Here is a 26,779-nt window from a genome sequence, read left to right on the forward strand (position 1 = left end):
AGAGTTGAATTTCAATTTCATTTTGGCTCAAATAACTAATCAGTTATCAAAATTGATTCATTGTAGCAGGTCTAATAAAAATATTGTAATTACACTGCAGTTTCAATCTCAATAGAGACGTTTAAAAAAAGGGTAACAAAAGGTCTAAAGTTAATAAATGTCAACAATGAAATACGACAGAATCAGAAATGACAAGAAACTAAATTAGGGCAATAAAACCCACAAAAGAAGAGAGAATTAAAACCAGGATTAAAAGTTCCTACCTTAAAGGTGACGTTACGAAGATCCATGATGCCGACACTCATGTCCTCCAACATGGCCAACTCCTCTCCTGGGAACACACACACACACGGTTAACGGTGACAATCTGTGGATGTCTAATATTGAAAGAAACCTGCCTCTGTGTGTGTGTGTGTGTGTGTGTGTGTGTGTGTGTGTGTGTGTACCGTAGGTGCTGAGCAGGGACTCAAACTGAGCCAGCAGGCCGATGGTGTAGAGCTGTCGGAGGAATCCGTTGTCACGGAGACAGTTCCTCAGTTTGATAATGAAGCCGCAGATGAGAGCGGTGAGCTGCAACACACAAACAAAACACACACACACACACACACACACACACACACACACACACACACACACACACACACACACACACACACACACATTAACATCAGTTCTGCTTTTAACCCTCTGCAGCTGTATACAGTCGGAGTTCAGCTGATTCATGCATCAATAAATGTGACAAAATGATACAGTCAACCTTGTGTGAAGAATCACAGTCAGCTGACAGCTTTTTAAAACTCACTGTACTGACTGATAATGGAGCTTATTTCAAACAAGACTTTAGAAGGCATATGGAATTTAAACTTTGCTCAATAATATGTTGCTTTCAGTTTTTTTTACCCTCCTTTAATGACAATGATGTCCTCAGAAATCATCAGTCAGTCAGATGAGACACTAAAAGCTTTGTGATGGCGAGCTGGCCTTCTTGCTGTTGGACTAGTCAGTGATATTAGCTGGCTTTCTTTGTTGTGTTGTTGCACGCGCTTGATGTTTGTCTGTCAGCAAAGTTGTCGACTCGTTAGTTTCTGATCATAAGTAATGTAATCTTAACAAATGCACGTGTACAGCCGTTCACATTTACCAAATCTTTCACAGCATTGCGTTAAAGGATGAAAATGAATTTATCTTCAAATCCCGTAACACCTTTTAACTTTGTTGTTGTCTAAACTGCATCCATTTGCAAGATGAAAGCTTCTTCATTAATGGCATGCAGTTTTTTAACTGCATCGTGTCCTGTGATTTATATTTAGACGCAGTAAAGCTTTGCTGCTTCTGAGATTACATAAGTGAATGCATGTTATTGGTTTCTGTGCATTCGTGTGTAAAGGAAATCCTGTGCAGCTCAGGGACAGCAGGAGATGATCAGATGTGTTTTGTAATTTATCTTGGACAAATAGTTCAACAGTTCATCTAAGAAGTGACGAAGTCCCAAACCACCAAATATTTTGTTTATCATCACAAGACAAAGAAAATCAGCAAAACCTCCCATTTCACAAGCTGGAACTAAGAAATATTTAACATCTAAGCTTGAACTTAACCAACAACTATTGGGATTATGTTTAATTTCCTGTCAGTGAATAATTGTTTTAGCTCTAATTCTGATTTGAGTGTTTAGGCTCCTTTTGTTCTTGCTGGACCCTATTTATGTCTTTATGGCTGAGTGCAATGTTACCAAAGTAAAAATACCAAAGTTTAACTTGACGTGATTAAACTTATGACCAGACTCATTGCTGTTGTGCAACTGAAGCTGCAGAGATGTCTAAAATATCTCCACTGAACCTGCTGAGTAAATATGACTGTGACTGTAACAGAGCCAAAACTACAAAAATAAGAGGCTGTAAAAAACAACAAGTTGTAAGAAAATAATCCACTATCTCGACTACCTCTGGGACGTACATCCTCTTTTTAACTTTGGCCCCAAAGACCCGAAGCGTCTCTCAGGTTTGTGCCGGCAACACAGCAGAGTAGGAGTGAAGAAATTCCTTCTCTTTCCGTCTTCTTTTATTTTTTCATCCTGCTGTCTTTCCTCGCTCTTTGTTTAAATAGTCATATAAACATGGAAAAGCAACTTAGCACTAACCTTTCCCCCCTTCCAGTTTTGTAATATTTATTTATTGATTTATGAGCTGTTTATCGCTGTGAGTCACTCTGGGGTGAGCACATTAGCTGTTTGTACGAGTGTAAATGTGTGTGGGCGAATAAATGTCATGTTTGTGTGTGTGCTGACCGTCTGGCAGAAGACGACGTCGCGGCGGTACTGCAGCGACAGGTCCATGGCTATCGTCGGGGCGCTGTCCTGCATCAGCAGGAAGACCATGGACCTTTTGGCCGTGTCGCTCATCATAGCGACGCACTCTGTGAGCGTGGTGAGGAGAGGGTACAACGCCTCGCTCCACTCGCCTGGGAAACACACGTACAGACAGAGAAAGTGTAGGTAGAGACAGATAAATGCATTATAGAGGTTAAACAAAGCACTCTTAACAAATTCCTCCTCTGCACAAACACACAATACAATCCAACATTAGCTCAGTTAATATTTAGTATAAATAATGCTGTATTAAATGATCTTATAAGGTCTTTTAAGACAGAAACAGAAAACAGCAGAACAGAGAGACAACAGGGAAAGCAAAAGCATAGTCCCCTCAGTGAAGCTCCAGGACAAGTTGCGCCATATTTCCTTTATATTTTGGTTTTATCATATATTTCCCCACTAGCCCTTTCCATGAATACAACAAGCCACCACTACCACAAACCATTTTAAAAAGAAGAAATGAAACCCTTAAAAGATGCATTTAGGGAAAAAACCTTGTTGGAGCAGAATCAAAACCAAAAGTCTGTAAATCACTAAACCAAACCCTAAACTAACTTTAAGCATTTGATTTTACTTTATCAGACTTGTCCTACAATGTGGTGTTCATTTTAATAGCAGTTAAAAAAAAGAAAAGTAAGAGTAATTCTGTCCTCTAGACAAACATTGACTTCTACTCCAACAACACTTAAAGTATGAGGAAATTCTTCAATTAAACTTCAATTAAAACACAAAAAACAGAAATTAACTCTCACTGTCGTAAAGAGTTGATTATTACATCATTTGTCTGGAGGTCATCAAGAATTCAATCGAACTGTAGTTACACTTCTCAAATCTTCATATGATAATCAAAGATTTACTGTTGGACCGGAGTCCTGGAGAGTTGGGGACAGAGGCAGAGAAGCATGGGTGGGACAGAAGCTCTTACCTGGGTACGCCTCCTCAGCACCGGGGCTTCCATCTGGAAGAGGGGATGGAGGTGCAACATGCATGATTAGGGGGCGCTGTAAGCCACACAGGCCAGCAGAGACACACATGGAAAACACTACAAACCAGGGTCAAAGATCTATCCAAAAACCATTCAGCTTATATTAGAAGTTTTGATCTGATGATTGAAATGGTGGTGCTTAAAATTCCAAATCACAGTTTCGAGTCTTGCTAATAACAGAAAGACTAAAAGGGCGAAGGAGCACATTACAGACCAACTGCTTTTACTAGACAACCTGCAATAACAAAGTGGATAATGAACCTGATATTTTAGTTGTGTCATTAAAGAGCTCCAAAGCAGAGGCCCAAAATTTAAGATCCAAAGAGACATGTTTAATCGTAAATGTCCTCGGTGGGTGTTTTCTGAACTGCCTCAGCTGTATGCACCATTTCTAAGGTTAAAAGTTTGGTTAGACATGTGACCCTGGTACAGTACAACATGTATAGTAAGCACAAAATCTCAGATACGACCGCTGGTAGAGGGGCTGGCTGTGTTCAGCCACAAAGCAGCAACAGCAGAACTTACACCGGCAAAGCTGAAGAAAAAAAAGCTACTCCTAATTTTCTGCTTATGGCTACAACAATGCGGCAACATTGTGGACGGACCAAAAAGACAGGAACAAAGACTGCACACGAAACAAAAAATGCTTCACATTAGATTTTCTAGTTTTTTTATAGTTAGGGATGAGTAATTTTAAAAATACCTATTGTATTTCAGCCAGATGAGATTAAAAAGAGATAAATGTATGATATCTTAACACAATGTGACACCCATCAATCTCATCGAAGCTGTAACTCGAGTATCCCGAACTAAATAAAATGATTTGATTAAAAGAAAACAGGAGTGGTTACAGAAGAAGCAAAAACAAAAATAATAAATTAAATAAACCTACAGGATTCCTGTTCAGGGCTGGGAGGACGTGCAGAGGAGAGAGCAGGAGGAGAGGAAGAGGATGGTGGTGGTGATGATGATCGTGGAGGTGAGGATGACGATGATGATGGTAATGATGGAGATTCCTGTGATATATTTCCTGGGTTGATCCAGAAAGCTCGTGTTTTTCCTTCACCTTTTCATAGCCATACACAGTGGTGTTAATTTATACTTTTAAATGTATTCAGTGTCAATTTGTTGTAAATATCAAGTTTGTCTGTTATTTTTTATAAATTAATTGTATATATTTTCTGAATAAATATATTTGTTTGCTGAATGTCTGTGAAAACTGATTTTAAAAGTTACAATTAATTTGTTCCCTTTTTAGTCTCCAACATCATTTATTTTGCTCATGTTAAAGGGGTCAACAAAGAGAACAAAAATAAATAACACAAATTAAAAATAAGGTGCAAGCAAAGTAAAATTGTAAGATTGATATTAGTTTGTATGTATGTTGTAAAATGTGACCATGAACTGCAAATAATACCTACGTTAGTGACTTGAGAGAACATTTTGGTCCATATAAAACTTATTTCAGCCTAAAACAGTTAACTGCCATCCAGAAAACATTAATAAATACATGTTCTCTCACATTAATAGGAAATGAAACAAAAGGCACTCCAAATAAATCTCATGTAGCAGAAGATTGCTACATGAGATTTCTGCCCAAACATGAATTATTTTTCACATTTCTAGTATCATTTTGTGTGTGTTACCTTTCTTAGCGGCGCCTCCCTGCAGGTCAATCTGTGTACTGTCCTGACTGCTGGTGCTGGGTCTCCTCTCCTTCTGAAGCAGCTTGTCAACACGCTGGATGATGCACTCCAGAGACTTATCCACATTCAGCCAAACCTTCTCCTGAAAGGACACAGACACGCGCCAATGTACTAAATTTTTCAGAACTACGTAATAAAAGGCTGAGGAGCTAATAGAGAAATTACAGCAGGGAAGAGAACTTAGCCAGAGGGCAGATCATTTGCACGAGAGATGAGACGAATCGGATCAGTATGCAAATCAGTGAGCATGCCACAATTTTGCTTAACAAAGAATTATGTAATGCAAGCGAATGTAGCGCTTTGACCTCATTACATAACTACAAACTCTCTCCTGAGGCTGCCTGGAAGTAAAGATATAATTTGTAATAATTATGTTATAGTACATTTTCTGGGAATACAACTTTATAAATACAATAACCAGACTAAATTAACACTGAACAATATTAATGAATTCAAATATTGTCATTTATAAATATACATCTTTTACAAAGTACAAAGATCCACTTACTAACACATCTCACAGTCTTCTTCAGCCAATGTCTTTTGCTTAGATTCACTAATATATTACTTGTATAACTAATATTAACGTATTAAAAAAAAAAATCTTAAAATCTTAACCTTTATCTGGAATCTTAAGATACAATTGTGTCTAATGTACCCTTCAGAGGGGAATCTGTTAAATGTTTTAAGTCTTCTTCCCAACATTTTTAACATTTGTAGTACGGACTACAGCCAAGAATCTTAATATGAAAAAAATTCAAAATGGACGACATGAAAGTAATAAGTTTACATCTAAATGGGACCCAACTTTGTGTCAGAATGACATCAGATAACATTAAAACTGATATAAAACCTTTTCAGCCAGTTTTGATGATTCCTAACTAACTCATTAACTGACCCACTCCTCTTCATGCCAGTCAACATGCAGCGAGGATCGGCTGTTGCGACCGCTCCACTTGGCGAGCAGTGTGTCCTGGTCGTTACGGAGGACTACTTGTTCTGAGTCAGCGGAGGGAGACGCTTTGGAGGCGATGTACTCAGGCCGTGCTGCGTTCAGGGCCTGAATGGCTGAAGCCAGCAGCTTACAGTCGCATACGGTCACCAACTGACGAGTCTGAGATAGAGGAAAAGGATAATCTTTATATATCTAATGAGGAAGTCCAAAATAACATTCCCAAACAGAAGTCCTTTTGAATGATAAATGGTGTTAAAAGGAAAATACCTTATCAGCCAGAATGGCGAGTGTCCTCTCCAGTCCGCTAGCAGATCGATCCTTGGCAGCTCGGGAAAGCCTCTCGGCGTAGTAGCTGACCTGAGTCTTCAGCGTGTTGATGTGGGCGATGATCTCTTTGGCCCGGACGATGTCCTGGGGTATGTAGACGATGGACTGTGAGCTAGACAGTGCGCTGCTACAGAAAGCAGAGACATGTGGCTTTAGCAGCATGTCTGTATCCGAACGTACGCTGACGACACTCTCTTATATCCTCATAACATTTACTGTTGACTCTTAGAGCCTCCATCTAAGGGCTATAGATTTTTAAATAGATTTAAAAATGAGGAGAAGAATTGTTATTTGTCCTTTTATATGTCTTTCAAATACTATTTTGTTAATAACATAGCATTTGCATGCACATGCCTGTTCTCAACAATAATCAGTGGCTTAGGAAAATGCTACAGGTAAACACAAAGACAACATTAGACTGACTTTAATAAACAGGACTGGTGGTGATACCGTTCACTTTAGAAATTCAGATAGAATTTTAGTTCCTGTCTTTAAGGTCAGCATGTTTTTAAATCGAAAACAGCTATGACTGAATTTACAGAATGAGCGGTATTGCAACAAACTTGGTGTACTGTGTCATAAAATATCTAGGTTTCATACATAAGTGTGCTTGGTTGAGGACAACATACATTTTAGTTTCTTTCAAACACAACACTGTTAATACCAAACGCATCACGTGTCATTATGTGTTGCCGTTTACACAAGCTATGTGATGTCATATGAGAGCAAGTGTTTGCAAATCACATTCCTTCACCCTAAACCTGCTCACCAGTTCATCCACAATGCTTGGAAATCATTAGAATTTGTGTACAACTCAGAGAAACAGTGAAAGTATGTTTTTGTGGTGGTACAAGGCAGTGAGAGGCAAACAGTGTACGAACAAATGAAAACAAGCAAAGCAGTGCAACAACTCACCATCCTTCCTCATATACGCTGATCAAAAAAGTAACAAAAACAAAATTAAGAGGAAGCCATAGAACTGAACTGCAGAATTAATGCAATTGAAACAATGCATTCTTTTGTTTTCAATGTAAAACTGACTTCAGGGCAGCCAAATCAAAATAGATACATCTTTCACACAAAACAATTTCATATGGATCAAATCTGTAAGTAAAATAATGAATAAAAAAAAGGAGAGGAGAGCAGATATCACTGTGATTGAGGGAAAAAAACAAAACATGCAAATGTTTATCTTTTATTTTCCAACGAGATGGACATTTTTGGTCAGTTTCCAACTTACTGTTTCTTTGCCTCCTCAAACTTTTGGATGAGTTTCCTCAAACCGCTGTTTTTAAAACCTTGGCAGTGAGCCGCCGGAGCCCCGATTGTTACCACATCATATGTGTGTTCTGGAGAGGGAGAGAACCACAGGTGTTTTGAATTAATAATTGATAAAGTGTGAGTATTTGGGTATCATGGAGTGTTCATTTGGTCGTTCTTATGTCTCACCAAAGCCCAGCTCGTCCTGCACCCTCATCCTCTGAACGTGTAGGTTGGTTGGCATGAACTCAAGCTTCCTCTCTGCCTTCAGGTTACTGGCTTTGAACGATGGACCTGATGTGGAGTGGGCAGAAAGCGAGGGAAGAACGGGGCAAAATAATTGTATATGACAAACAGAACAGGAAACTTTGTTGGAGCTTGTTATAAAAACTTACTGTATGTGATGGTAATTAAGAAATCTCTGTGAACACTAACCTCTGTAGTCGTTGAGGTCCGTCAGCGTTTCCTGGTATGCGAGTATTATGTTCTGGTACTGAGAAACAATCTGTCGCCGCAGATTCTCCCAACAGGGGGATAACTCTCCAAGCTCCTCCAGCTCACACACCCTGGAGACAGAAAGTAGTTGTTAAAGGTTATAGAGAGAGAAATATATGAAATTTAGAGCACTAATATAGCAAATATATAGCGGAGTTATGGCTTCCTGAGCAGATAATGACGTCACACCCCGTCTCGCTGTGTTGATTCCCGAGCATTTGTAAGTCCCTCTGTCTGCAACTGTTGACTTTAAGGATAGTGAGTGAAACTGTTGTTATTCTCATCCATGCCGGTGAATTAAGGATTTATTTCCACCAAACCAGAGTTGGTGATTGTTGGAACAGCGAAAAGACTAACAAAGACTGTTTTGTTTAGTTTTATTTGGTCTCTGTCCAGTTTGAATGGAATTACGATGATCTGAAAGGTAAAATTACTGGGGGGTTTAGCAGTGATTTTTTATCACATTTAACTTGGTAAATTAATCATTAAACAAAGACTGTTTTACAATTATCTTCTACAGTAAAATTCCTGGTTTTGTTAATGGAGCCTGATGGGCAGTAGCATCCAGTTGTTTTGTTCTGACATGCTGGTGTGACATCTAGTAGCAGTTTTTGTACTGTATATAAACCCTTTGGGAAAAGTAGTAATTAGGTGGAAGAGGGGGATAAATTTGCTCAAAAATGTGCTCATATGTATGTAATTTTCAGATGAAGTGTATTAGAAATAATATTTCAAAAGTCATAAAAACTAGCAACCACACTGGCACATCCATGCTGACTTTGCTGCAACAAGAGGCTTAAGTTAAATGTTAGAGGTGAGTGTTTGTACCTGGCTGCGTCCTCCTCCAACAGCAGTTTGACAAACTGTCGGGGAATGTTCAATGACAGGACGCTCTCAGCCATTTGCTCCAGCACCCGTAGGTGGTTCCCACCAGTTGTGGGGAAGCGGTACATCCTGGACATCGTGCCTCCGAACACTGAAACCACAGAAAATTCAGTTGAATTCAGTTCAGTGGATTTGGTTGCTTTAATCAGACTTTTCAGTTATTTTTTTTTAGGTTTAGCATTAAGTTAATTTTAAATGATGTGATATTTGTTGATAGCTGTTCTTAATAAAGTTCTATTTTCTGTTTAGTTTTAGGAGTATAACATGCATGAACTGAACTCATGTATCAGGTTAGTTATAGCAATTTAACCATATAGAGTGATATAACTATCACACAAAATAAGAAGAAATGTGTTATAACATTTACAACATAAACAGCAGAAACGTATATGCAAGTAGTAAAACAAAAACACAAAATGAGGAGAACATGATACCCTGGCTAGTTGTACTCTGTGACAGTGCAGTTTTCACCTTTTGCCAGACGCTTAAACAAAAAGGATGCCCACCTATAATGCACATGTTATTAATGCTACTGTAACCTCTTATTTTTGGATCGGCAAGAGATCTCCGAGGTAAACAGATCCCTCCCTCTTAGTGGGTGACAATCAATACATTTCTACTTCATAATAAGATTCACGGTCTGATGTATCGGTAAACATGGAGCCAGCCGGGTGAGAGAGGTGGAGGATGGGAAGTGGAGGAAAACAGGTGGCGGGAAACTTTATTTCCTGGATGATAAAAATGTTCGCTTTCATTAAATTATCAATATTTATGTCCTCATCTATTTCACTCATTCCCTAATTATTTAACTTCTGGTCAATGTGGGATTATTGTATGGGTGTTGTTGAAGAGATCTTTTCATAAATGATGAAATAATATTTTCAAGGTGCAATATTGTACTAGTTTATGCAAAGAATGCTTCTTCTAACTTCATATTAGGCACAAAATAAGCCAGCAGTAAGTGAGATATTTTTATTGAAGACAGCTACATATGTAAAACAATTAAAAAAGCAGACAAGACTTAAAGCCACAGACTTCAGGATTCTTCTGAATTCTTCAACTTGGCTCTGTAATGGATTCATTTTGTTTATGTCTAGTGTTGGTGTTGGATTTTCATGAACAATGACACTTGATCTGCCTGTTTTTGCAGCTGAGAAGTCAGAAACTCCTACAGGCATGTGAAAGCAGCATAAAAACTGTTTTTGACAAAGGAAAACACAAGACGATGGATCCATTAACTCACATGCATCAAGGGAGGTGTCATACCTGAGCGCAGCAGGGTGTCTTTGCATAGCGAGGCGTACTTGATTCGGACTCCCATCGACTCGGTGAGGCTCTCGTCAACAGGCAGCATTGTCTACAGGACACACAGCGAGTTAACAACCACCTCCACCTGCCTGTCCACTCTTTCAGGCCTACACTCACCTACGCCACACTCTAACCACGCTGACAGCGCTCCCACACAAAGACAAATCCGCTACGATGAAGCATTTTACTGCACTGTGAGGCTGTGTGACATGTTTATTATGACATAAAGCAGGTTAAGTGAGTTTTGTTGAATTATACAGCACTATACATAGACACAGACGAACAGGAAGCACCAGAGACACATATGAACAGTTTTCTTTTACATTAGGTTAGAGTGGCTTTCATTTGCTGGAAAACTGACTCACTATATAATAAATATCCAAATCAACGGCATACACAAATAATTTGAAATGAACTCACACCTACAACATAAAATACTTTTCATACCTTTTATGTAACTACCTACAGTTTTAAAAATGGGGAGGGATTACAAGACACATCATTCAATGTTTTTTTGGTGTGAAAAAGTTTAGGAACCCCTGAGTTTGCTTCCTTTATTCACAATGTTTGTGTTATAAATCTTAAACCGAATACTCCCAGAGGACCGTGTCCCTCCCAGCGCCTCTTACCCGCCCGTTGATGCTGTCTGGCAGCCGGCCGACTGACATCCTCTGATCCGCTCTCTCCTCCATCTGCCAGGCAGCTATGGTGACGTTTCCCACCCGCTGGTTCTCCGCTGATCTGTCGAATGGAACACATTTACTTCATTTTTTTCATATCAGTGTATTACTGCTGTAACTAACAATTATCTATATTATCCATTAGTCTGTAAATAGTTTTGAATTTATGGTTTAGTCTATAAAATACCAGATAAAAACTGTGAAAAAACCCCTGATGATATTCAATTTACAATTATATAAAGCAGAAACAAGTACCTTAACTTAAAAAAATCTACCAAAAATCTTATTTTACATCCTTTTATTCTTGCAAACTAAACTGTTTGTTTGCACAGGAATAATATTTAAAGCAAAGGGAGGAAGGAAGGTAGAACATATGTTTGTGTTGAATATTTCCTGTATTTTTTTTTACAAGTACAGCATGTTGTACACTCTTTGGATCTTTAGCACCTGTGGTTGACAGTTTAATAGTACTAGGTTTAATCTTGGGGATCACAAATGTAAACCACCTTTTCTTATAGACCACTTTTTAAGATGCAAAAGTGTCAAGAAGGAAAAAACTGTTTATATCTGACAAAGAACAGAATGATCTACTGAGAGACACATCATCACCCCAGTGATAACATACTGTTGAACATACTGTTATTAAGTAGCTAAAAGACGTGAGTTACATCTCAGCATGACTACACGATATGTATGACTGTATAAAATGAATAAACTTTACTTTTTAATACAGCAGGAAGAAGCTAGAGGAGAGAGAGGGGAAGAGAGAGTGTGCGTGTGTGTTACCTCAGTTCCAGCTGTAATCTGTGGCTTTTCTCTTGCAACAACTCCTTCACAGGAAAAAGTGCTGAGCCCAACATATACATCTAAAAAGACAGAAAGACAATATGAATAATGTGTTATTATATGTATGTATATGTATGTATATATGTTATCTTGAATTTCCCTCTGGATAAATAAAGTATCTATATATCTATCTTATTTATTTATTTATTTCTTCTTAACTCAACAAGAAGCGCAGACATTGTTTGTCAGAATTAAAAGAGACGTTTAGAGGTCAGTGCGCTGCATCGTACCGTGCCCTGCGAGCGGTCCTTGACGTCGTAGACGGCCAGTTTCACCTGCGTCTGCTGGTTGATGTTGGACTCCTGGAAGAAGGCGATGCTGCTGAGGAAGATGGGGTTACTGGTGCCCTGTGGACGGAGGCAGTGAATCAGCATGACTTCAATGACATGACCGGTTTCATTAACACTTGAGAAGATGATCAGCTTAAGCGACATATCTCCCGAGTAAATGGTGATTGATGGTTTAAAAAGTTCCTTTGTACTCATCAAACTCTCATTTTCACAGAATTTTGACATTTTAAATAATCTGTGTTTTAAATGTAGAATTAGAGGCGAAACAATTCATCAGTGATTTTAAAGGATTTTCTGCTTTTCTTTGCCTGATGTGACAGTTGATGTCATACGATAAAAGATGGACTGAGAGTCTAAAGAATCTGACCTCGATGACTTCAGTCTGGGCGTGTTTGGTCCAGAAGGCCTGCGGTGGTGTTGTGCAGCTCACTGCTACAAAGCTGTTGGGTTTTCGATCCAAAGCAGGAGTCAGCAGGTCTGTGCAGGCTGGATGGAAAACACATAAGTCGACACTAAATGAGCCAAGAGGCATCTGAAACCCTCCTAATCCTCTAATACATCACAGTCATGTTTCTCTCTAGCTATCTCACTATATGGCTTATTATTTTCACTTTTATAACAAACTATCTAAAGATGATTCTCTTGAAAGGCAATAAAAGATGGACTGATATGATCATGGATGACCAATGAATTATTGATGAGTTCAAGTTGCTCTGGATGGATTGATTTTGAATGTTACTCACCCACACTGAACTCAATCACAGGCTCATCTGGGTCCTGACTGTTTCCTGGAAACAACCAGCGAGTCCCAACAAGCATTAGATATCACAAGAAAACAACCGCAACACATCAAAAACATCAATTTCCAAACTGCCTGAGACACCTAACTGCAATTTGGAGGTACTTTTACATTACTTTAGTATTTACATTTTATGCTATTTTGTACTTCAACTGAAGCAAACATTGTACTTTTTACAACAACATTTATGTGATAACTTTAGTTTAGTTCAATCTGTGGTACTGCTACTTCTTCCACTAGCAGCGGTTTTATCAGACTTGTCAATTATGGTGTTGTGGTCGTCCTTTTTTTTATACATTTAATTGAACAGCAGAGCTTAAAATGTATTTAGAAAACAATAACATCAAAACTGACAATCCCTGAACACCCTGAACATGTTCATTCAGGGTGGATGGTGAGGTAAAACCTATGGACAGACCAGAGGGTAGTATGTTCTTCTGCAGGTTTCACAAAGTTAAATTTAAGACTTTGTAATACCACACAGAATTAAACAGTTTTTCTTATAACCATACTAGCCACAGCATGAAATTATGATGAAAACCAGTAGGAACGTCACATTTTTTCCAGTATTTCCGAACAATTCCTATTTATAAAATAAAAACTTGTTCTAAGGTAACGAAAACACAACGATTCTTATCTTCAGGTGATTACACACTGATGAATATTATATGAATATGAATGAAATAGATCCTCCTAACATTTTACAGTTTGATCTCTTTCCCTCGGAGGTCTAATAGTCACTACAGGAGCTAAAACAAACTGTAATCTCAACGGATTCTCAGTGGGATATGTTGTGTATGTATGACAGATGATGAGAAGCCCTCAGGCTTCATTATGGTCTGCTTCAGGGCAACTGTGGTTGAAGAGGCCATTGGCTCCCACACAAGTTTAACACACTGCCAGCAGAGAGTGTGTGTCAGTGTTTAATTTTAGTTTTAGTGGTGCTGCAAGTGGCTAACATTAATGGCGTGCTGTATTTATACTGGGCATCTCTTGTGTTGTTGTGTTAAATATTGATTATTATGCTGTATTTATTAAGTTTATTGCTTACTGAGATTAACAGGGGCTGTACAGCACTTCTTGGATGTAGAGACACACACACACAAAGCATGTTAGAAATGATCTAAAATAAAATATATAAAAGATTCACAGATCAAACAATTAATCAATGGGCAGATGAATTCATACTGGAAATACTGGTAAATTGATGTTTCTCAATACAGCTTGTTGTTCGTTTTAATATTATTTATTTATTTATTTATTTTTGCGTTTTGAGTAAAGTATTGTTTTTCATGTCTGTTTTTATTTTTCAGAAAACCTCTGCGGAGAATCAACTTCCCCTCACCTGCGAGAGCCAAGCCGATCATCTCGTTGGACAGCTCGAATGTGTTGGCCCTGTACACCGACCACGGCCTCTGTATCCGGGAGCCGCGCTCTCTGCCCCCCGCCATGCCTGTCCGGGAAGAGCGGGCGACGGCAGGAGGCCTAAACACACACCCTCACACACACAGTCACGCACTCCCATGTGATGTGCCCCTCTTTCTGCGTGGATCCACGGTTGCTCTAGAAAGCGGTTCACCTCTCTAAAGGGAACGGGAGAAGAAGAGAGGGAGGGAGGTTGGATTAAAATAACATATTTAACAGGTTTTCACATTGTTTCTTCAGGTCAACATTTGCTTAATCCCCTAAGTATCTTGAAATGTATCAAGAGACGTTAAACAACAGTGCCAGGAAGCAACACTTCCCTCCTCCTTCGCTCTTTGGCATCAAAAACTCAGGATCAGTATGGCAGGAGTTAATGGTTCTGTTTGTATAGTTGTACATTGAAATCATAAAGCAAAAGAAAAGAAGTCAGAAAAAAGAAGTACGATTTGCACAAATAGACAAAGAAAGCCAGAGAGGCATCTAATCCAAAACATCAAACAAAAATATCATATTTAACACATATTTTTGACTGAGTGAAAGTGAAAGGCCCTGTTTATGGGAACTTGTAACACAAAATGGATCACATATGAAATGGCCTTTGTGGCATGAAAATCAACAGTATTATTACTGTATTGGCAAGAAACAAAAACAAAACCAAGTGTGGCTTCAACCGCATATGAATTCCAATGAATTCACGTAGTCAGTGATGCTAATGTGCCATTTGAACGCCTACAACAGGAGCGACGGGGGAAGCCTGAGGAGAACAGAAATAAGGAACCGGGTAAAGAAAGTGAGACAAGGTACAAAGCCGGCAAGAGACAAAAACACAAAGCAGACAAGAAAGAAAGTACGAACTGCAACTTACAAGGTCACGTAACCCGATCTTTACTCACATCTGCCACCTACACAGACAGCAGCTGAAGTTCTGGTTCTCATTATTTTATGTTCTTATTCTGTGCTCATATTCTACACAAACCTCTGCTGAGCCCAACAGGGTATTATTTTCATCATCTTCGCATCTTAAATGACAGAAAAAGGAATCGCACTGTCGGACCTAGCAACATTTTTGACTAATGTGAAAGCTGCAGTAGCAGATAGAGATAAAAAGTATGCTCAATATCTTCAATCTTCACATTTTATGCACAAAGGAAAATAAACTGTGAGACACTGTGACAGAGCGGTGTAATCAGGGTTAAAGAGGTTTAAAAACCCCTTGAACAACCACAATATTTATCTATATATCACTCATGCTGCACAAAACACATCAGACTCTATAAAACAGGCAGTGGAGGACATTAATTAAGGCTTCAAACTGATAAATAAGTTCTAAAATCTGTCAGTAACGCATCCTGTGAGAGGACAGAAAGCAGCCTTTTACTCACCGCTGTGAGATCTGTTGGCATGCTACTGAGCTGTGTCTGTGTGTGCACATGTTTTGCTGTATATAAACATGCACATATATCAGTGTACAGTATGTGTTGGCGTATATGGGAAAGCAAGTGTGTTTATCTGTGTGTCAACCCACTTAAAAAACCTACAAATTAGCATTTTCTGCTCACCAGAAGAGCAAGAATCATCATATGTTGATGTTGCTAAGAGACTGTAGGTGTTTCCTTAGGTCCTTCAGGTTTATACATTTATTTTCTTCTCTTCTTCCTTTGCTTTATGTCCATCTGCCTCCTCTCAAATGTGCCTTCTACATCCTCTTTCCCTCCTAGTTCTGGGAGTTTATGATCTTGTGCTCCCCAAATCTATCTCTTTATTTTTGCTGTTTCCTCCCCATTTTGTCTCTTTTGGGATCTGTTTCCCTGAAGGCTTTAGCCTGTGGATGAGCAGCTGTCCCATTCTTTGCCGTCTCTCCTGCTTTCGTTCCCTCTGTCCCATTTTGCTAAAGACCAATTAGCCTATTTGCAGCAACGCAGCGAGCGCAAGGGACAGTAGCTGGCTCAAATGGAGAGGCACCGTGGTCTACTTAGACAATACACAAAAGGAGATCTCTGTGGTCTATTCTGGTAGAATTATGCTCTATTTATTGTAGAAAAAGGTGTTTCAGTGATTCAGGTTTGGGTTAACATTACAGCATACGCCTCGTGTCAGAGCTGTTGTAGAAAAACAAAATGTAAATTCAGACAATTTACTTTAAACTAAACATCCAGACTGTTAAAAACTGGACTCTAAACTATATATCTTTTACAAACAGGCCCACAGAGTGATCTCCTTTTAATTGTGGTTCTGGGTTAATAGTTGGTGGCCTACTTCCTGATATGTGGTCCAATGCTGATCTCTTGGCAGTGCCTGATATGGCCCACTTCGGTCAGCTCAGATACACGTGCCCTACATCTGTCGCTGCAAACATCTGGAGCACTACCTGAAGTCCTTTCTGGGTGGAGGAGCATCTACCTGTTCGCAGGAAAGTTTAGATTTCCCTACACGCAGGATCTGTGCAACTATTGTCTACTGATGCTTTAAAGTGCTTGTTCCTACAGGTCTACAGTTTGACATTTAATTCAATATTCATCTGGAACATCGTATTCCTGTCACACCTGCACACAAACAGGAAAGATTTTGACTTGAGGCTCAATCTTTGTAAGTGCTGGATTCACATCAGACAAACAGAGTAATGGAAACCTCCTTTGCCAGAACTGAAATGTATGCTGGGGATAGAAAAGTAGAGGACACATCATCAGGCAGAGGTGGAGGATGAATGAAAGAGACAAAAATGTAAAGACTGCAAGATGAGACGACTAAGACTTCTAGATAATTGAACAGGCGACATACCTGCCACATCTCTGGAGGGAGTGTCGAGTTGTTTGTGCATTATTCAATATTCATGGAACAACATGAGCTCTGACAGCGGGGTTGGAGGCAAACACAAGAAGACACATACTTTTGTGATTAGATGGAAGTGGGGGCCTGCACAAACACTCATCAGCCTGTAGGGCTTTTTAGCTGAGCTGTCTGAGTGCTGTGCTGATGGGAAGAGTCACAGGCAAGTAAATAGAATAGTTTAGAGTGTACGCTTCGAATGAGGAAAAGAAACAGGTGAGCTAAAGTCAAAGGGACATGGGACAGTAATAAACAATAGTACAGCTGCAGCTGGGTCTGTCAAAGGCTACACCAGTCAGTGCGGCTCCAGCTCTCTCTCACTATAGATTTATGAATCACATGACGCGTGGACAACAACACACACACAGCACGCACGCACACACAGTCCAGATCAAAGACTACAGCTCCTGGTCATTGTGGCTCTGCTTCATCTAATGGTGATATATCAGCAGCTTCCATAAGCTCCTGCTAAAATACGACTCCTTATGCCAAAACACCCCGACAAATATCGCAGGTTCAAAGGAGTTATTCTCCTTTTAAAGCGCCCTCGGTCTCCAGTGTTGAGTTCCCGGCGGCAGGCTGGCTATCTGATAGATTTAGTCCAACTTGCAGTTACAGATCCCCAGAGGGCCATATAATAGGAAAAGAATGGAAAACATAGACTGCACGGATTAAAAAAAACATGGATTTGGATCAGTTCAGATTATCAATCTAATTTATTTATTTATTTAACTTCTAACTTTCAGGATAAAAAGGGTGGGTGCTTGGAAAGTTTCAGAGGCCCTGCACTCCCCAACAGGTGCATGAAGTTATTCATGTTGATGGGAACAAAAAGTCTTATCAGCTAAAATAAGCCTAGTACATGCATCATACTAGTTTCAATACATCAGCTGGTACAGTATGCCAAGAAAAGGCTGTATAAAATTTCTTAAAATCTTTCCTGCTTTTATTCTGAAAACCAGATGCATATTTTAGAAATCCTGCATTGACACTTGCCTTGAATTATGTGCTCAGTGTATTAAGTAATGTTTTGCCATCCTTGCTTATGGATTTCCAACTAATATCACGACCACATACACACGTTTCTACCACGTTCTGGTAGCTTTTTTATAAATTGAACATAAGCAAACATGAATGTATTCAAGGAAATGAGCAGACTAGGTGCATCTCTGGTCTTTGTTCCCAAACCTGGAAGGAAATTTCCAGTCTCTCAGCCAACTGGAGTCACATTTTCCACTCTCAAAGCCAAAAAACATCATGGTTTGAGGGCTTAAGACAAGCACTTGCTTCCAACTTTCCTTTATCAAAAATAAGTTTCTACACATCATCCCATTTCCAAATCACATTCTTTGTTCACAGACATCAACTTCTTGAATTTATTTTAAGTTATTGGTCTGACTTTTGTCTGTCAAACTTTTCATCACACTGAAATGGTCAAACATGGTCAAATCACTACAAAACCATTCCTCTCTCCTGCAAGTTTCAATTAAACATGCCTCCTAACGCCTTACATTCAGCACAAATCCCTCTGTGTGTGACCCGCAACAGACGGCAGATTTAACACCTCAAATCAATTAAGTAGTTTGGCACGTTTGGGAATTTACTATCTTGCCAAACAGTCCAGTGATGCCAAAATATATATATATATATATAAATATCACAAGCAGCAAACACGAGGAAGTGTAACTCCTCTCTGAATCCATAGCAGCACAGAAACTTCACTGAGGGGGAAAAGCTGCCATATAAGGGAGCTCCAAATTTAGCCTGGCGTGTCAGTGTATGTGTAGGTTTGTGAGTCACATGAATTGGGGCACACACACACACACACACACACACACACACACACACACACACACACACACTCTGTATAGGCCACAGTAAATCCGGGCCACAGCTCCTGACACATAAAACCCCAATCCAGGATTCACAAAGTGGATTTTGGCTTATTAGGGGTATAAACATGCCTAAAGAGTCATTAACAAAAGCAATTAGAGGGAGCTTTGAAGTAAGTTTTATTCTGAAATGCTACAATTAAAAAGAAAAAAACACTCAAGTTTTAATAATAAAGGATAATCTGTGTATCATGCTTTCACTAGCCCAATATGGATAATTGCATTAAAAATAGGCCACATTGTGCTCAGTTCTTCCACAATTCTTCAAACAGGGAAGACGAGGCAATGTTGGGATCGTACAAGGCTTCTGACCTTGACGCTGGAAGTGCTGTTTCTATTTGGTCTCCAACCAACAGTCAACATTGACTTGTTTTTTTAATAATAGCAACAATCTAGTCATTTCTTCTTGTTTTACACATTAAGCTAACCCTCTTATCTGGAGTACCTGTCAGTGAGCCTTGGTTTCTTTTAACCCTGCCTCTCTAATCTCTTTGAGTATCTTGATGATTCATATCCCTTAAAGCTAAAAGGTTATATAAGTCAATAAACCATAATAATTGAAGAAAAAAAAAGGATTGAAATTGAGTCACATTTAAAACATACAAAGATTTGACCTGTTTTATCATCATTTTATTAAATGAAAACAAAAAACATAGTGATTTAAAAGATTGCTGGATAAAGATAACTGCTTGAACTTGAGGTTGCAGGTCAGAAAATCCTCATATGGGTCGGCAAAACAATCTCCTCACAAGATTGATTTAGTATTTGTTGAATGATCTGGTGTTTAGGTTGGAGGACTGGTTGGACAGGCGTTTCAAATCATCGGCCGAGAGAGTTTCAAACAAGATTTATTTTGGCAGCACAAATCTGCAGCATGTTGTGAAATCAGATATTAAAGCTTTAGGAAGAAGTAGCCATTAAAGGCACTCAGGGAAACCGTAGCAACACAATGAATCAGAGGTTGTTAAAAGTAAGTTGTGGGAAGGTTTTTAGGAAAATGGCAAAGAAGTTCTTAACGGTGAAGGAGACGGGGGGAAGTTTGGACGTGGTTTTAAAGGTTTTCAACCCTTATTGTTAGCCTTACAGGGAGCGCTCGTCTTCTCTGCTTGTGTATATGTTATGTGTAACTCTATGTGGGTGTGTTTGAAGCTTGGGTCTTAGTTTCAAGATGGACCGAGAGAAAGAGAGACAGAGTGCGTGAGACTGAGAGTCCAGTTGACCATACATGGTGAAACCCCTTTTTACAGCTTCCTCTTTGCCAAGAGGCCTTTCACACACAGAAGACAAGGCATCACACCACACGTTTTCTGTGTGTGTGTGTGTGTGTGTGTGTGTGTGTGTGTGTGTGTCGGGAAACATCTCGTCTCAGACTGGACGATGTGTTCTTCTACATTTGGTTCTTCCTTGACGCAGTTCACACAATATCCAACAGCAGAAGGACAACTCCAAAACAAAATAAACACAACATCCCATAAGTTCATTCATCAACCAGAGGACGCAGCAGATGGTGACTGATGAAGAATGGTGCAATTTCAAGCACATACTTGATATTAAAAAGGCCAAGTTGCTTCTAGTTACTTTATCTATTGAAATGTATGATGAATTCCTAAAATGTGTTCCTCCCCTTTACGTTTTCTTTTCAACCACATGCCACTGAGGTCCAGCTGACTGCAGTGTAAACAACAACAGAACGAAGGGAAACTAATTTTTTAACGATTATTGTCTTTTTGATTATTTGATCAATTGTTTGGTCTATTAAACATTATTAAACAGTGGGAAAAAGGTGTCTTCAGATGTCTTGTTTTGTCTCACAAAAACCCAAAAATATTCAGTTTACAGTCATATAAAAGAAAGAAAAAGCAGCAAATCCTCCACTGGAGAAGCCAGCAGCAGTAAATGGTGGATATTTGTGTTTGAAAAACGACTTAAGGAGTTATTCAATTATAAAAACTGTTGATCGATTACTCTTCAGTTGTTGTAGTCTGGTCACCAAGGGAAATTCCCATGGTTCCCCATCACTTCCCCGCCGCTGCACGCTAACTAACATGCACCAGTGTGGGCATTTACACGGCTGTTTCTTTTATGTGTGTATATAAAGTTAATACATTTTCTCTTTTTGGAATTTGGATTTATATATATATATATATATATATATATTTTGAATAGAGGACCCTGATGTAGGTAGAACTGAAATCTAAAATTGGATATCAAAGGATTAAAAGACAGCAGGAAGTGAAAGGTTCAGCACACACACAGAAATCAGTAATGTGTCAGTGTACTTGGTACAAAGCCCTTGTCTGTTCATACCAACAAATCACCGCCTCTGCTCAGACTGACATGTAATACGTGATGAGACTGCACAGCGGCTGTCTGACTGTTACGCCCGTTCAGAGGAACCGTCGGTGAACGCGACCGTCAAAATGTTCTCGTCACTCTTGCCCAATTGGTTCACAGTGCGTTCTGTTACAATGTGGAGCAATGATTCATCAAAACACTCAGTATGTGATTATAGTAATGATTTGTTATCACTGTCTTTGTGACGCCTTTCAAGTTTTAGTTGTGAGCTGATAACAGATTTACTGTCTTCGTCTCAAAGTAATCTTTCCTTTAGTAAAAAATACTTAAAATGAAGTAAGTCGAGTAGGTTAGTTAGTAGAATATTAATAATGATAAATACATTTTCTCTGATGAACTATAGCACCTAAACAAATTAAAGAAATCTGGCACATGTACCTGATGACTGTCCCAATCCCTGTATGTGTTTTGATGCAATGTTTCAATTGAAAATTAACAAATGAACCTTTTCTATGACTAAAAAGATGAAGGGAGAATGCAGCCTTAAGTGTGTGTCCTGGTTCAACTTGTTTTCTAATGCTGTTGAATGCAGAAATAAGGATGTGTATCGAGTAACAAGCCAGATGAACAAGTTGACTTTTTAGGACTCGTGCCAACATATTTAAATCTTTGTATCTATTCTGAAATATTATCACAAATCTGACAAGTTCCAATTTATTCTGCGATCACTGAGAATGTGCTTTTAGAAAAACACCACTTGTGCCCTCGTAATCATGTTATATTTACTCACAGTCTATTGATGGGATGAAGAAGAGAAAGTAAGCTGATCCAGGTTCAGTGAGGAGGATCTTCCAGACAGGGCAGCGAGTTCACAATCTGAAAAGACATCAAATACAGGAGTTTTTACACATGAAAGTACAGCTAATATCTGTAAACTGTGTACAAAATGTCAACATTTCTTGTCATTACAAGCTTGTTTTTGTTTGTTTCTCCATTTTACCACTATAAGACCAAAAGTCCAGTCAGCAATTATTGAGAGGCGGCCATAATTGCTCACTTTCTAAACCACAGATAACAAAAATGAAAAATAAAAACAGAGCAGTTCTGTCGAAAACAGATTTGCCCCCATGTTGCTCGATTGAGCTAATAATAGAGGTGTTCCCTGTGTGTGTGTGTGTGTGTGTGTGTGTGTGGACCCTGTGGGATCAGCATTAGAATAAAGCATGAATAATTTCTTTAGAGGGACGGAGCAGCTGTAGCCCTTTTCACATGAAAATGAGCATCGCCCACACCCTCAAACACACACACACACACACACACACACACACACACACACACACACACACACACACACACACACACACACACACACACACACACACACACACACACACACAGAGCTATTCAGAGTTTCTTCCCTCACTTTCAGTCACGTCACTCATCAATGATAATTACACAATAATAATCATAATCTTAGAAAATAACTAACAACAGATATTCCCAATGAAAGAAGCTGTGATATTAGATGCTTTTTGTGTCCTGATATTTTCTGTAAACTCAGATTAACTTACTGGAATATGCCTCTAAAATATTCTATAGACCCGAGCAATAAATCAATATAACATCGATACTGTGATTGCAACCATCTCTTGTAGTAATAAAACTGTATTTGGTGTTACCGTGGTAACCACAGGTGCAGGGGCGTTTCCAGGCCTTTATGACTGGGGGGCTGTCACTCCTCAATTTATGCAACACCAACACTGTTTAGGGACCCCAGTGTGCAGAAATATTCAAATACACTATGTGCAGAAATAACACATTTTATACCACATCCTGTCATACAATCAACAAAGTCTGAAACCTTTAAAAAGACTAAAAGTCTTCAAGCAAACTGAGCTGCAACAATCAGAAGCAAAGGTGGTGTAATGTTCCAGTAAAAGCAAGACAAACTACGCAGCCTGGTTCTTTATCTGCTAACAAAATGACATCATTTGGCACAATGTGTTCCAGGACTCGACTGACTTTTCAACAAAACTGTTGACGCCCAATTTTGCTACAAAAAGGAGAGTATAAACCTCACTCAGAGCGTGAAACTGCTTCTTGCTCAAGTTAGCATCACTTCCTTCAGTTGTTTTCAGGAAGTGTCTTTAAAGAGTCAGTGTGAAACCTTCCCTCTGGTTGCCTGCATTATATCGAGCTGCTTCACAATGACCTACGTGTACTAAGTCTTAACTCAAATTACAAGAGCCACATACACACACACACCACTGTGGTGAGAAACTTTAGCAGGTTAAAATCACTTTCACTCTTTGTTGCACTAAGTACTACAGCAGAGATACTTTCCCTGGATTGAATGAATGTTTGCGATGAGAAGCACATGGTTTTAGATGATCCAGTATAATGAGACATCACCTTGATAAAAGCAGCATCATTGTCTATCATATAGATAATGTTGAAAGAAAACACTTGAAATAGGTTAAAGTGCAGAGGAAGAAAGTCTACTGTCTTATTCACTACTCTTTTTAGAAAACTGTTGGGGGATTTCCTTCCACTGACCATACCTAGAAATAAAATGAGTGCAAGTGCAAGTGTGCAGGAAGGTGATTTTTTACATTAGCTCCATGTCTAATGCAGCTGTGAGAGTCACTGTGCGATCAACAAAGACCGACTAGCTTCTGTGGTCAAACACAAGATTCTGAAGTGTTTGAAAGCAGAAGTGAGCTGAGAGGCTGAAGTGACGAGTTTCTCTTTGACTGCCACCACTTCTCACAATATGAAGACTTGCTGACATGAAGCAGAGGGTTTAAAGTCATGGAATATATATTCCGATTAATCCAGATGGGGGACATGAATGACTGAATTAAATGGAAATACATCGGCTATTTGATGAGACATTTCCACAGACCCACGACGCTCGTGTGGCTAAAAATGGGGTGATGTCATTTCACTGGCCTCTTGTGCAAATCAGATTTTGTCCAGGGTGTCAATCAAATGGCCCAACACCAACGATATCTGCTGTATTTATTTATTATTTATTACCAAACAGATCCACGTGACCATGACCTCATCTGGCCTGAGGAGATGTGGGCATCAGCCAATGACTCATCAGAATGAGGAGACAACCCCCCCACCACCACCACCACCAACTGAGAAACGCTAATATATTAAAACAACTCCAAATGTGTGTCTGTGTCATTCTGGACTGTAAATGCATTTATAAAAATGATGCTTTTAAGAATGAAAGCAGTCTAACAGGTTTGTTTCATGTCTTTGTTCCTGGTTTTGCATGAGAGGCCAGTGATTGAGCCTCCAGCCATCTGTGGCACAAAGACGCCGTCTGCCAGGACGGACATTCGTCTGCCTCATTCGTCAAAGACATCATGTTTAACATCACACTGCTGCCGGGCGCTCTCGCTACAAAAAGACAGGCTGGAAAACAAAACAAAAACAGTGTCACACGTACACACATGTTGCTCAATTAATTAAAAAAGATGCTCTGATATCTTTACTCGTTTTCAAATCTCTTTTCTGTTATACCAGTATGACTTTACTGGTGTCTGGATGAACGTGCGTCTTGGGTGAGCCGATCACAAGTGGGTGTGAATCAACCCAAGACACGTTGAGAGAGAGTCCATACAATGATTCAGTCTACTACTTCTTTTCATTTCTGGCTGTCGTGCATTGGTCACTGTTGACCAGGGGTACACAACCCGCCGCTCCAGAGCCACAAGCAGCTCTTTAGCCCCTCTCCGGTGGTAAATGTGTAAAAATGTATATTGAAATTAATCATGTTTATTATTCAACACTTTCATTTTTCATTGTTGTAGGCGTCTACTAAAAAGTGTGTCGTATGTCACGTCCTGACCACCGAACAGTGGCTCTTATAGTAGATGGTGGAGGTTGCTGACTCCCTGCTATAGATGGACGTGGATCGGAGACGAACTTGTGATCTGACCACCCGAGTTGCGTGTCAATGAGGCCTGTAAACCCACATCTACCTCACCAAACTGACCAGTCTGGGGGTGACACAGCTTTTTTTGTGCACTGGCATTTCTCTTTGGGTTTTAGTTTCATTTGCGTTTCACACTGTTAACACAAACTGATCCAACATCAGGTGCAGGATTGTGGAATATGGCTTAGTTCAAACCAAAAATTAAATTTAAACTAGTAAGTAAACCCTTCTCACAGATCCACTTATGTGCCTAAATCCGTCCCGTACTAGAGCACCATGCTTTTAGCCAGCACATTCGAGTAGAGTAAAGTAGTCTCATGACTGCTGAAGTAGTCCTCTGGGACCACCCTGAATCAAAAGGTCAGAGGGTTAGGATCAATAACTGTGCCACATACATTTGAGAGGGTACTACAAAAAACCCTCCTGCTAGAGCTACAACGATTAGTCATTTTTAAAACAGAAATTGACAAATACTCACTAATTTAAGCACCTAATTGTAAAGACTTGTGTTATTTCTTGAATTATTGTTGAGGAATTGAGTAGGAATATATTATATTAGAGCTGTGTGATAGAGAAGTAATCCAATTCCTGTGGCTGCGTATACGCTGCATTGACACTGTAGTAAAACATGGTACAAGTGTCTTTACCTAGTCCTGAAACTGTACTACAGCAGTCTTAGTAAACACTATCCTCTTCATCTTTGTTGTCTCAGTGCAGCAAGGAATCGCATGATTGGTTAAAAGACAACCAATTAGCATCCAGCATGATTGTGCATTTTCTCCCAAAATGCCCAAACGCAGCTTGGATGTCATTCTCAAGACATGAAACCAGCATCGCGGTCCAAATCTGGGCGATGATGGTCAAAATGACGGCTAAAGAGTTCACACACACACACACACACACACACACACATACCCGAGGACGTCTGCTCCGCTCTGCCTGCTGCCGATGGATGTAAACAAACTCACGCTGCAGACGCCGTCACGAGGCAAAGAGACTGCAGCTGCCACCAGCGCTCGCCCTCTCCTCTTCCTCCAGCTCCCATCTCTCTTTCTTCCTCCCCCTTTACTCTCTCTCTCTCTCTCTCTCTCTCTCTCACAGAGCTCGCTGCTTCCCAAACATTCAGGCCAATTAACTCTCTCTCTGCCTGGTCTGCAGTAAAAAAAAACAGCATCTTCTCTTCCACTGTGGATTCAACAGACACTGAACATGGAATGGAAAACATCAACAATCTGTCTGTAGTTAACAGTTTCATACTTGCTATGGACAAGCTTTTATCACTACTAAACAGATACTCAGCCCTCCTTATTGCCAATATTTATTTAAATCAATATCTTCTTGCTATATAGACAAATGTGATCTTCACTTATATAAGATACTAAAGTTTACCATCCTATATGATCAGCATCAAACGCATCAAATCCTCACATTTGAGTAGTTGGTTAAATAGCTGGCTGCATCCCAAATATTTCCATCAATAAA

At 39.5% G+C, this 26,779-nt stretch overlaps 1 protein-coding gene across 6 annotated transcripts in view; it reads right to left on the minus strand.

The window, feature by feature from the left end:
* LOC127378919 (inositol polyphosphate-4-phosphatase type I A) overlaps positions 1 to 26,779 on the minus strand; it is a 43,375-nt gene that overhangs the window by 13,114 nt on the left and 3,482 nt on the right. For 2 of the 6 annotated variants that reach the window (XM_051428297.1, XM_051428298.1), the window contains exons 2-21: positions 22,136 to 22,221; positions 14,253 to 14,490; positions 12,852 to 12,896; positions 12,476 to 12,594; positions 12,049 to 12,165; positions 11,759 to 11,838; positions 10,922 to 11,033; positions 10,251 to 10,341; positions 8,928 to 9,075; positions 8,040 to 8,170; positions 7,794 to 7,898; positions 7,585 to 7,693; positions 7,260 to 7,277; positions 6,285 to 6,471; positions 5,961 to 6,176; positions 5,003 to 5,144; positions 3,297 to 3,329; positions 2,288 to 2,460; positions 447 to 570; positions 264 to 331 (exon numbers count right to left, since the gene is read on the minus strand). In XM_051428297.1, coding sequence (XP_051284257.1) covers positions 264 to 331; positions 447 to 570; positions 2,288 to 2,460; positions 3,297 to 3,329; positions 5,003 to 5,144; positions 5,961 to 6,176; positions 6,285 to 6,471; positions 7,260 to 7,277; positions 7,585 to 7,693; positions 7,794 to 7,898; positions 8,040 to 8,170; positions 8,928 to 9,075; positions 10,251 to 10,341; positions 10,922 to 11,033; positions 11,759 to 11,838; positions 12,049 to 12,165; positions 12,476 to 12,594; positions 12,852 to 12,896; positions 14,253 to 14,358 — 2,124 coding nt within the window. In that variant the 5' untranslated portion in view covers positions 14,359 to 14,490; positions 22,136 to 22,221. Of the gene's footprint in view, positions 1 to 263; positions 332 to 446; positions 571 to 2,287; positions 2,461 to 3,296; positions 3,330 to 4,248; positions 4,423 to 5,002; positions 5,145 to 5,960; positions 6,177 to 6,284; positions 6,472 to 7,259; positions 7,278 to 7,584; positions 7,694 to 7,793; positions 7,899 to 8,039; positions 8,171 to 8,927; positions 9,076 to 10,250; positions 10,342 to 10,921; positions 11,034 to 11,758; positions 11,839 to 12,048; positions 12,166 to 12,475; positions 12,595 to 12,851; positions 12,897 to 14,252; positions 14,491 to 22,135; positions 22,222 to 26,212; positions 26,236 to 26,779 lie in introns of those variants that run through there. The other 4 variants (XM_051428294.1, XM_051428293.1, XM_051428295.1 and 1 more) reach the window with 4 other exon arrangements.

Source organism: Dicentrarchus labrax, unplaced genomic scaffold, assembly GCF_905237075.1.
Source record: "Dicentrarchus labrax unplaced genomic scaffold, dlabrax2021, whole genome shotgun sequence".
Lineage (NCBI taxonomy): Eukaryota > Metazoa > Chordata > Actinopteri > Moronidae > Dicentrarchus > Dicentrarchus labrax.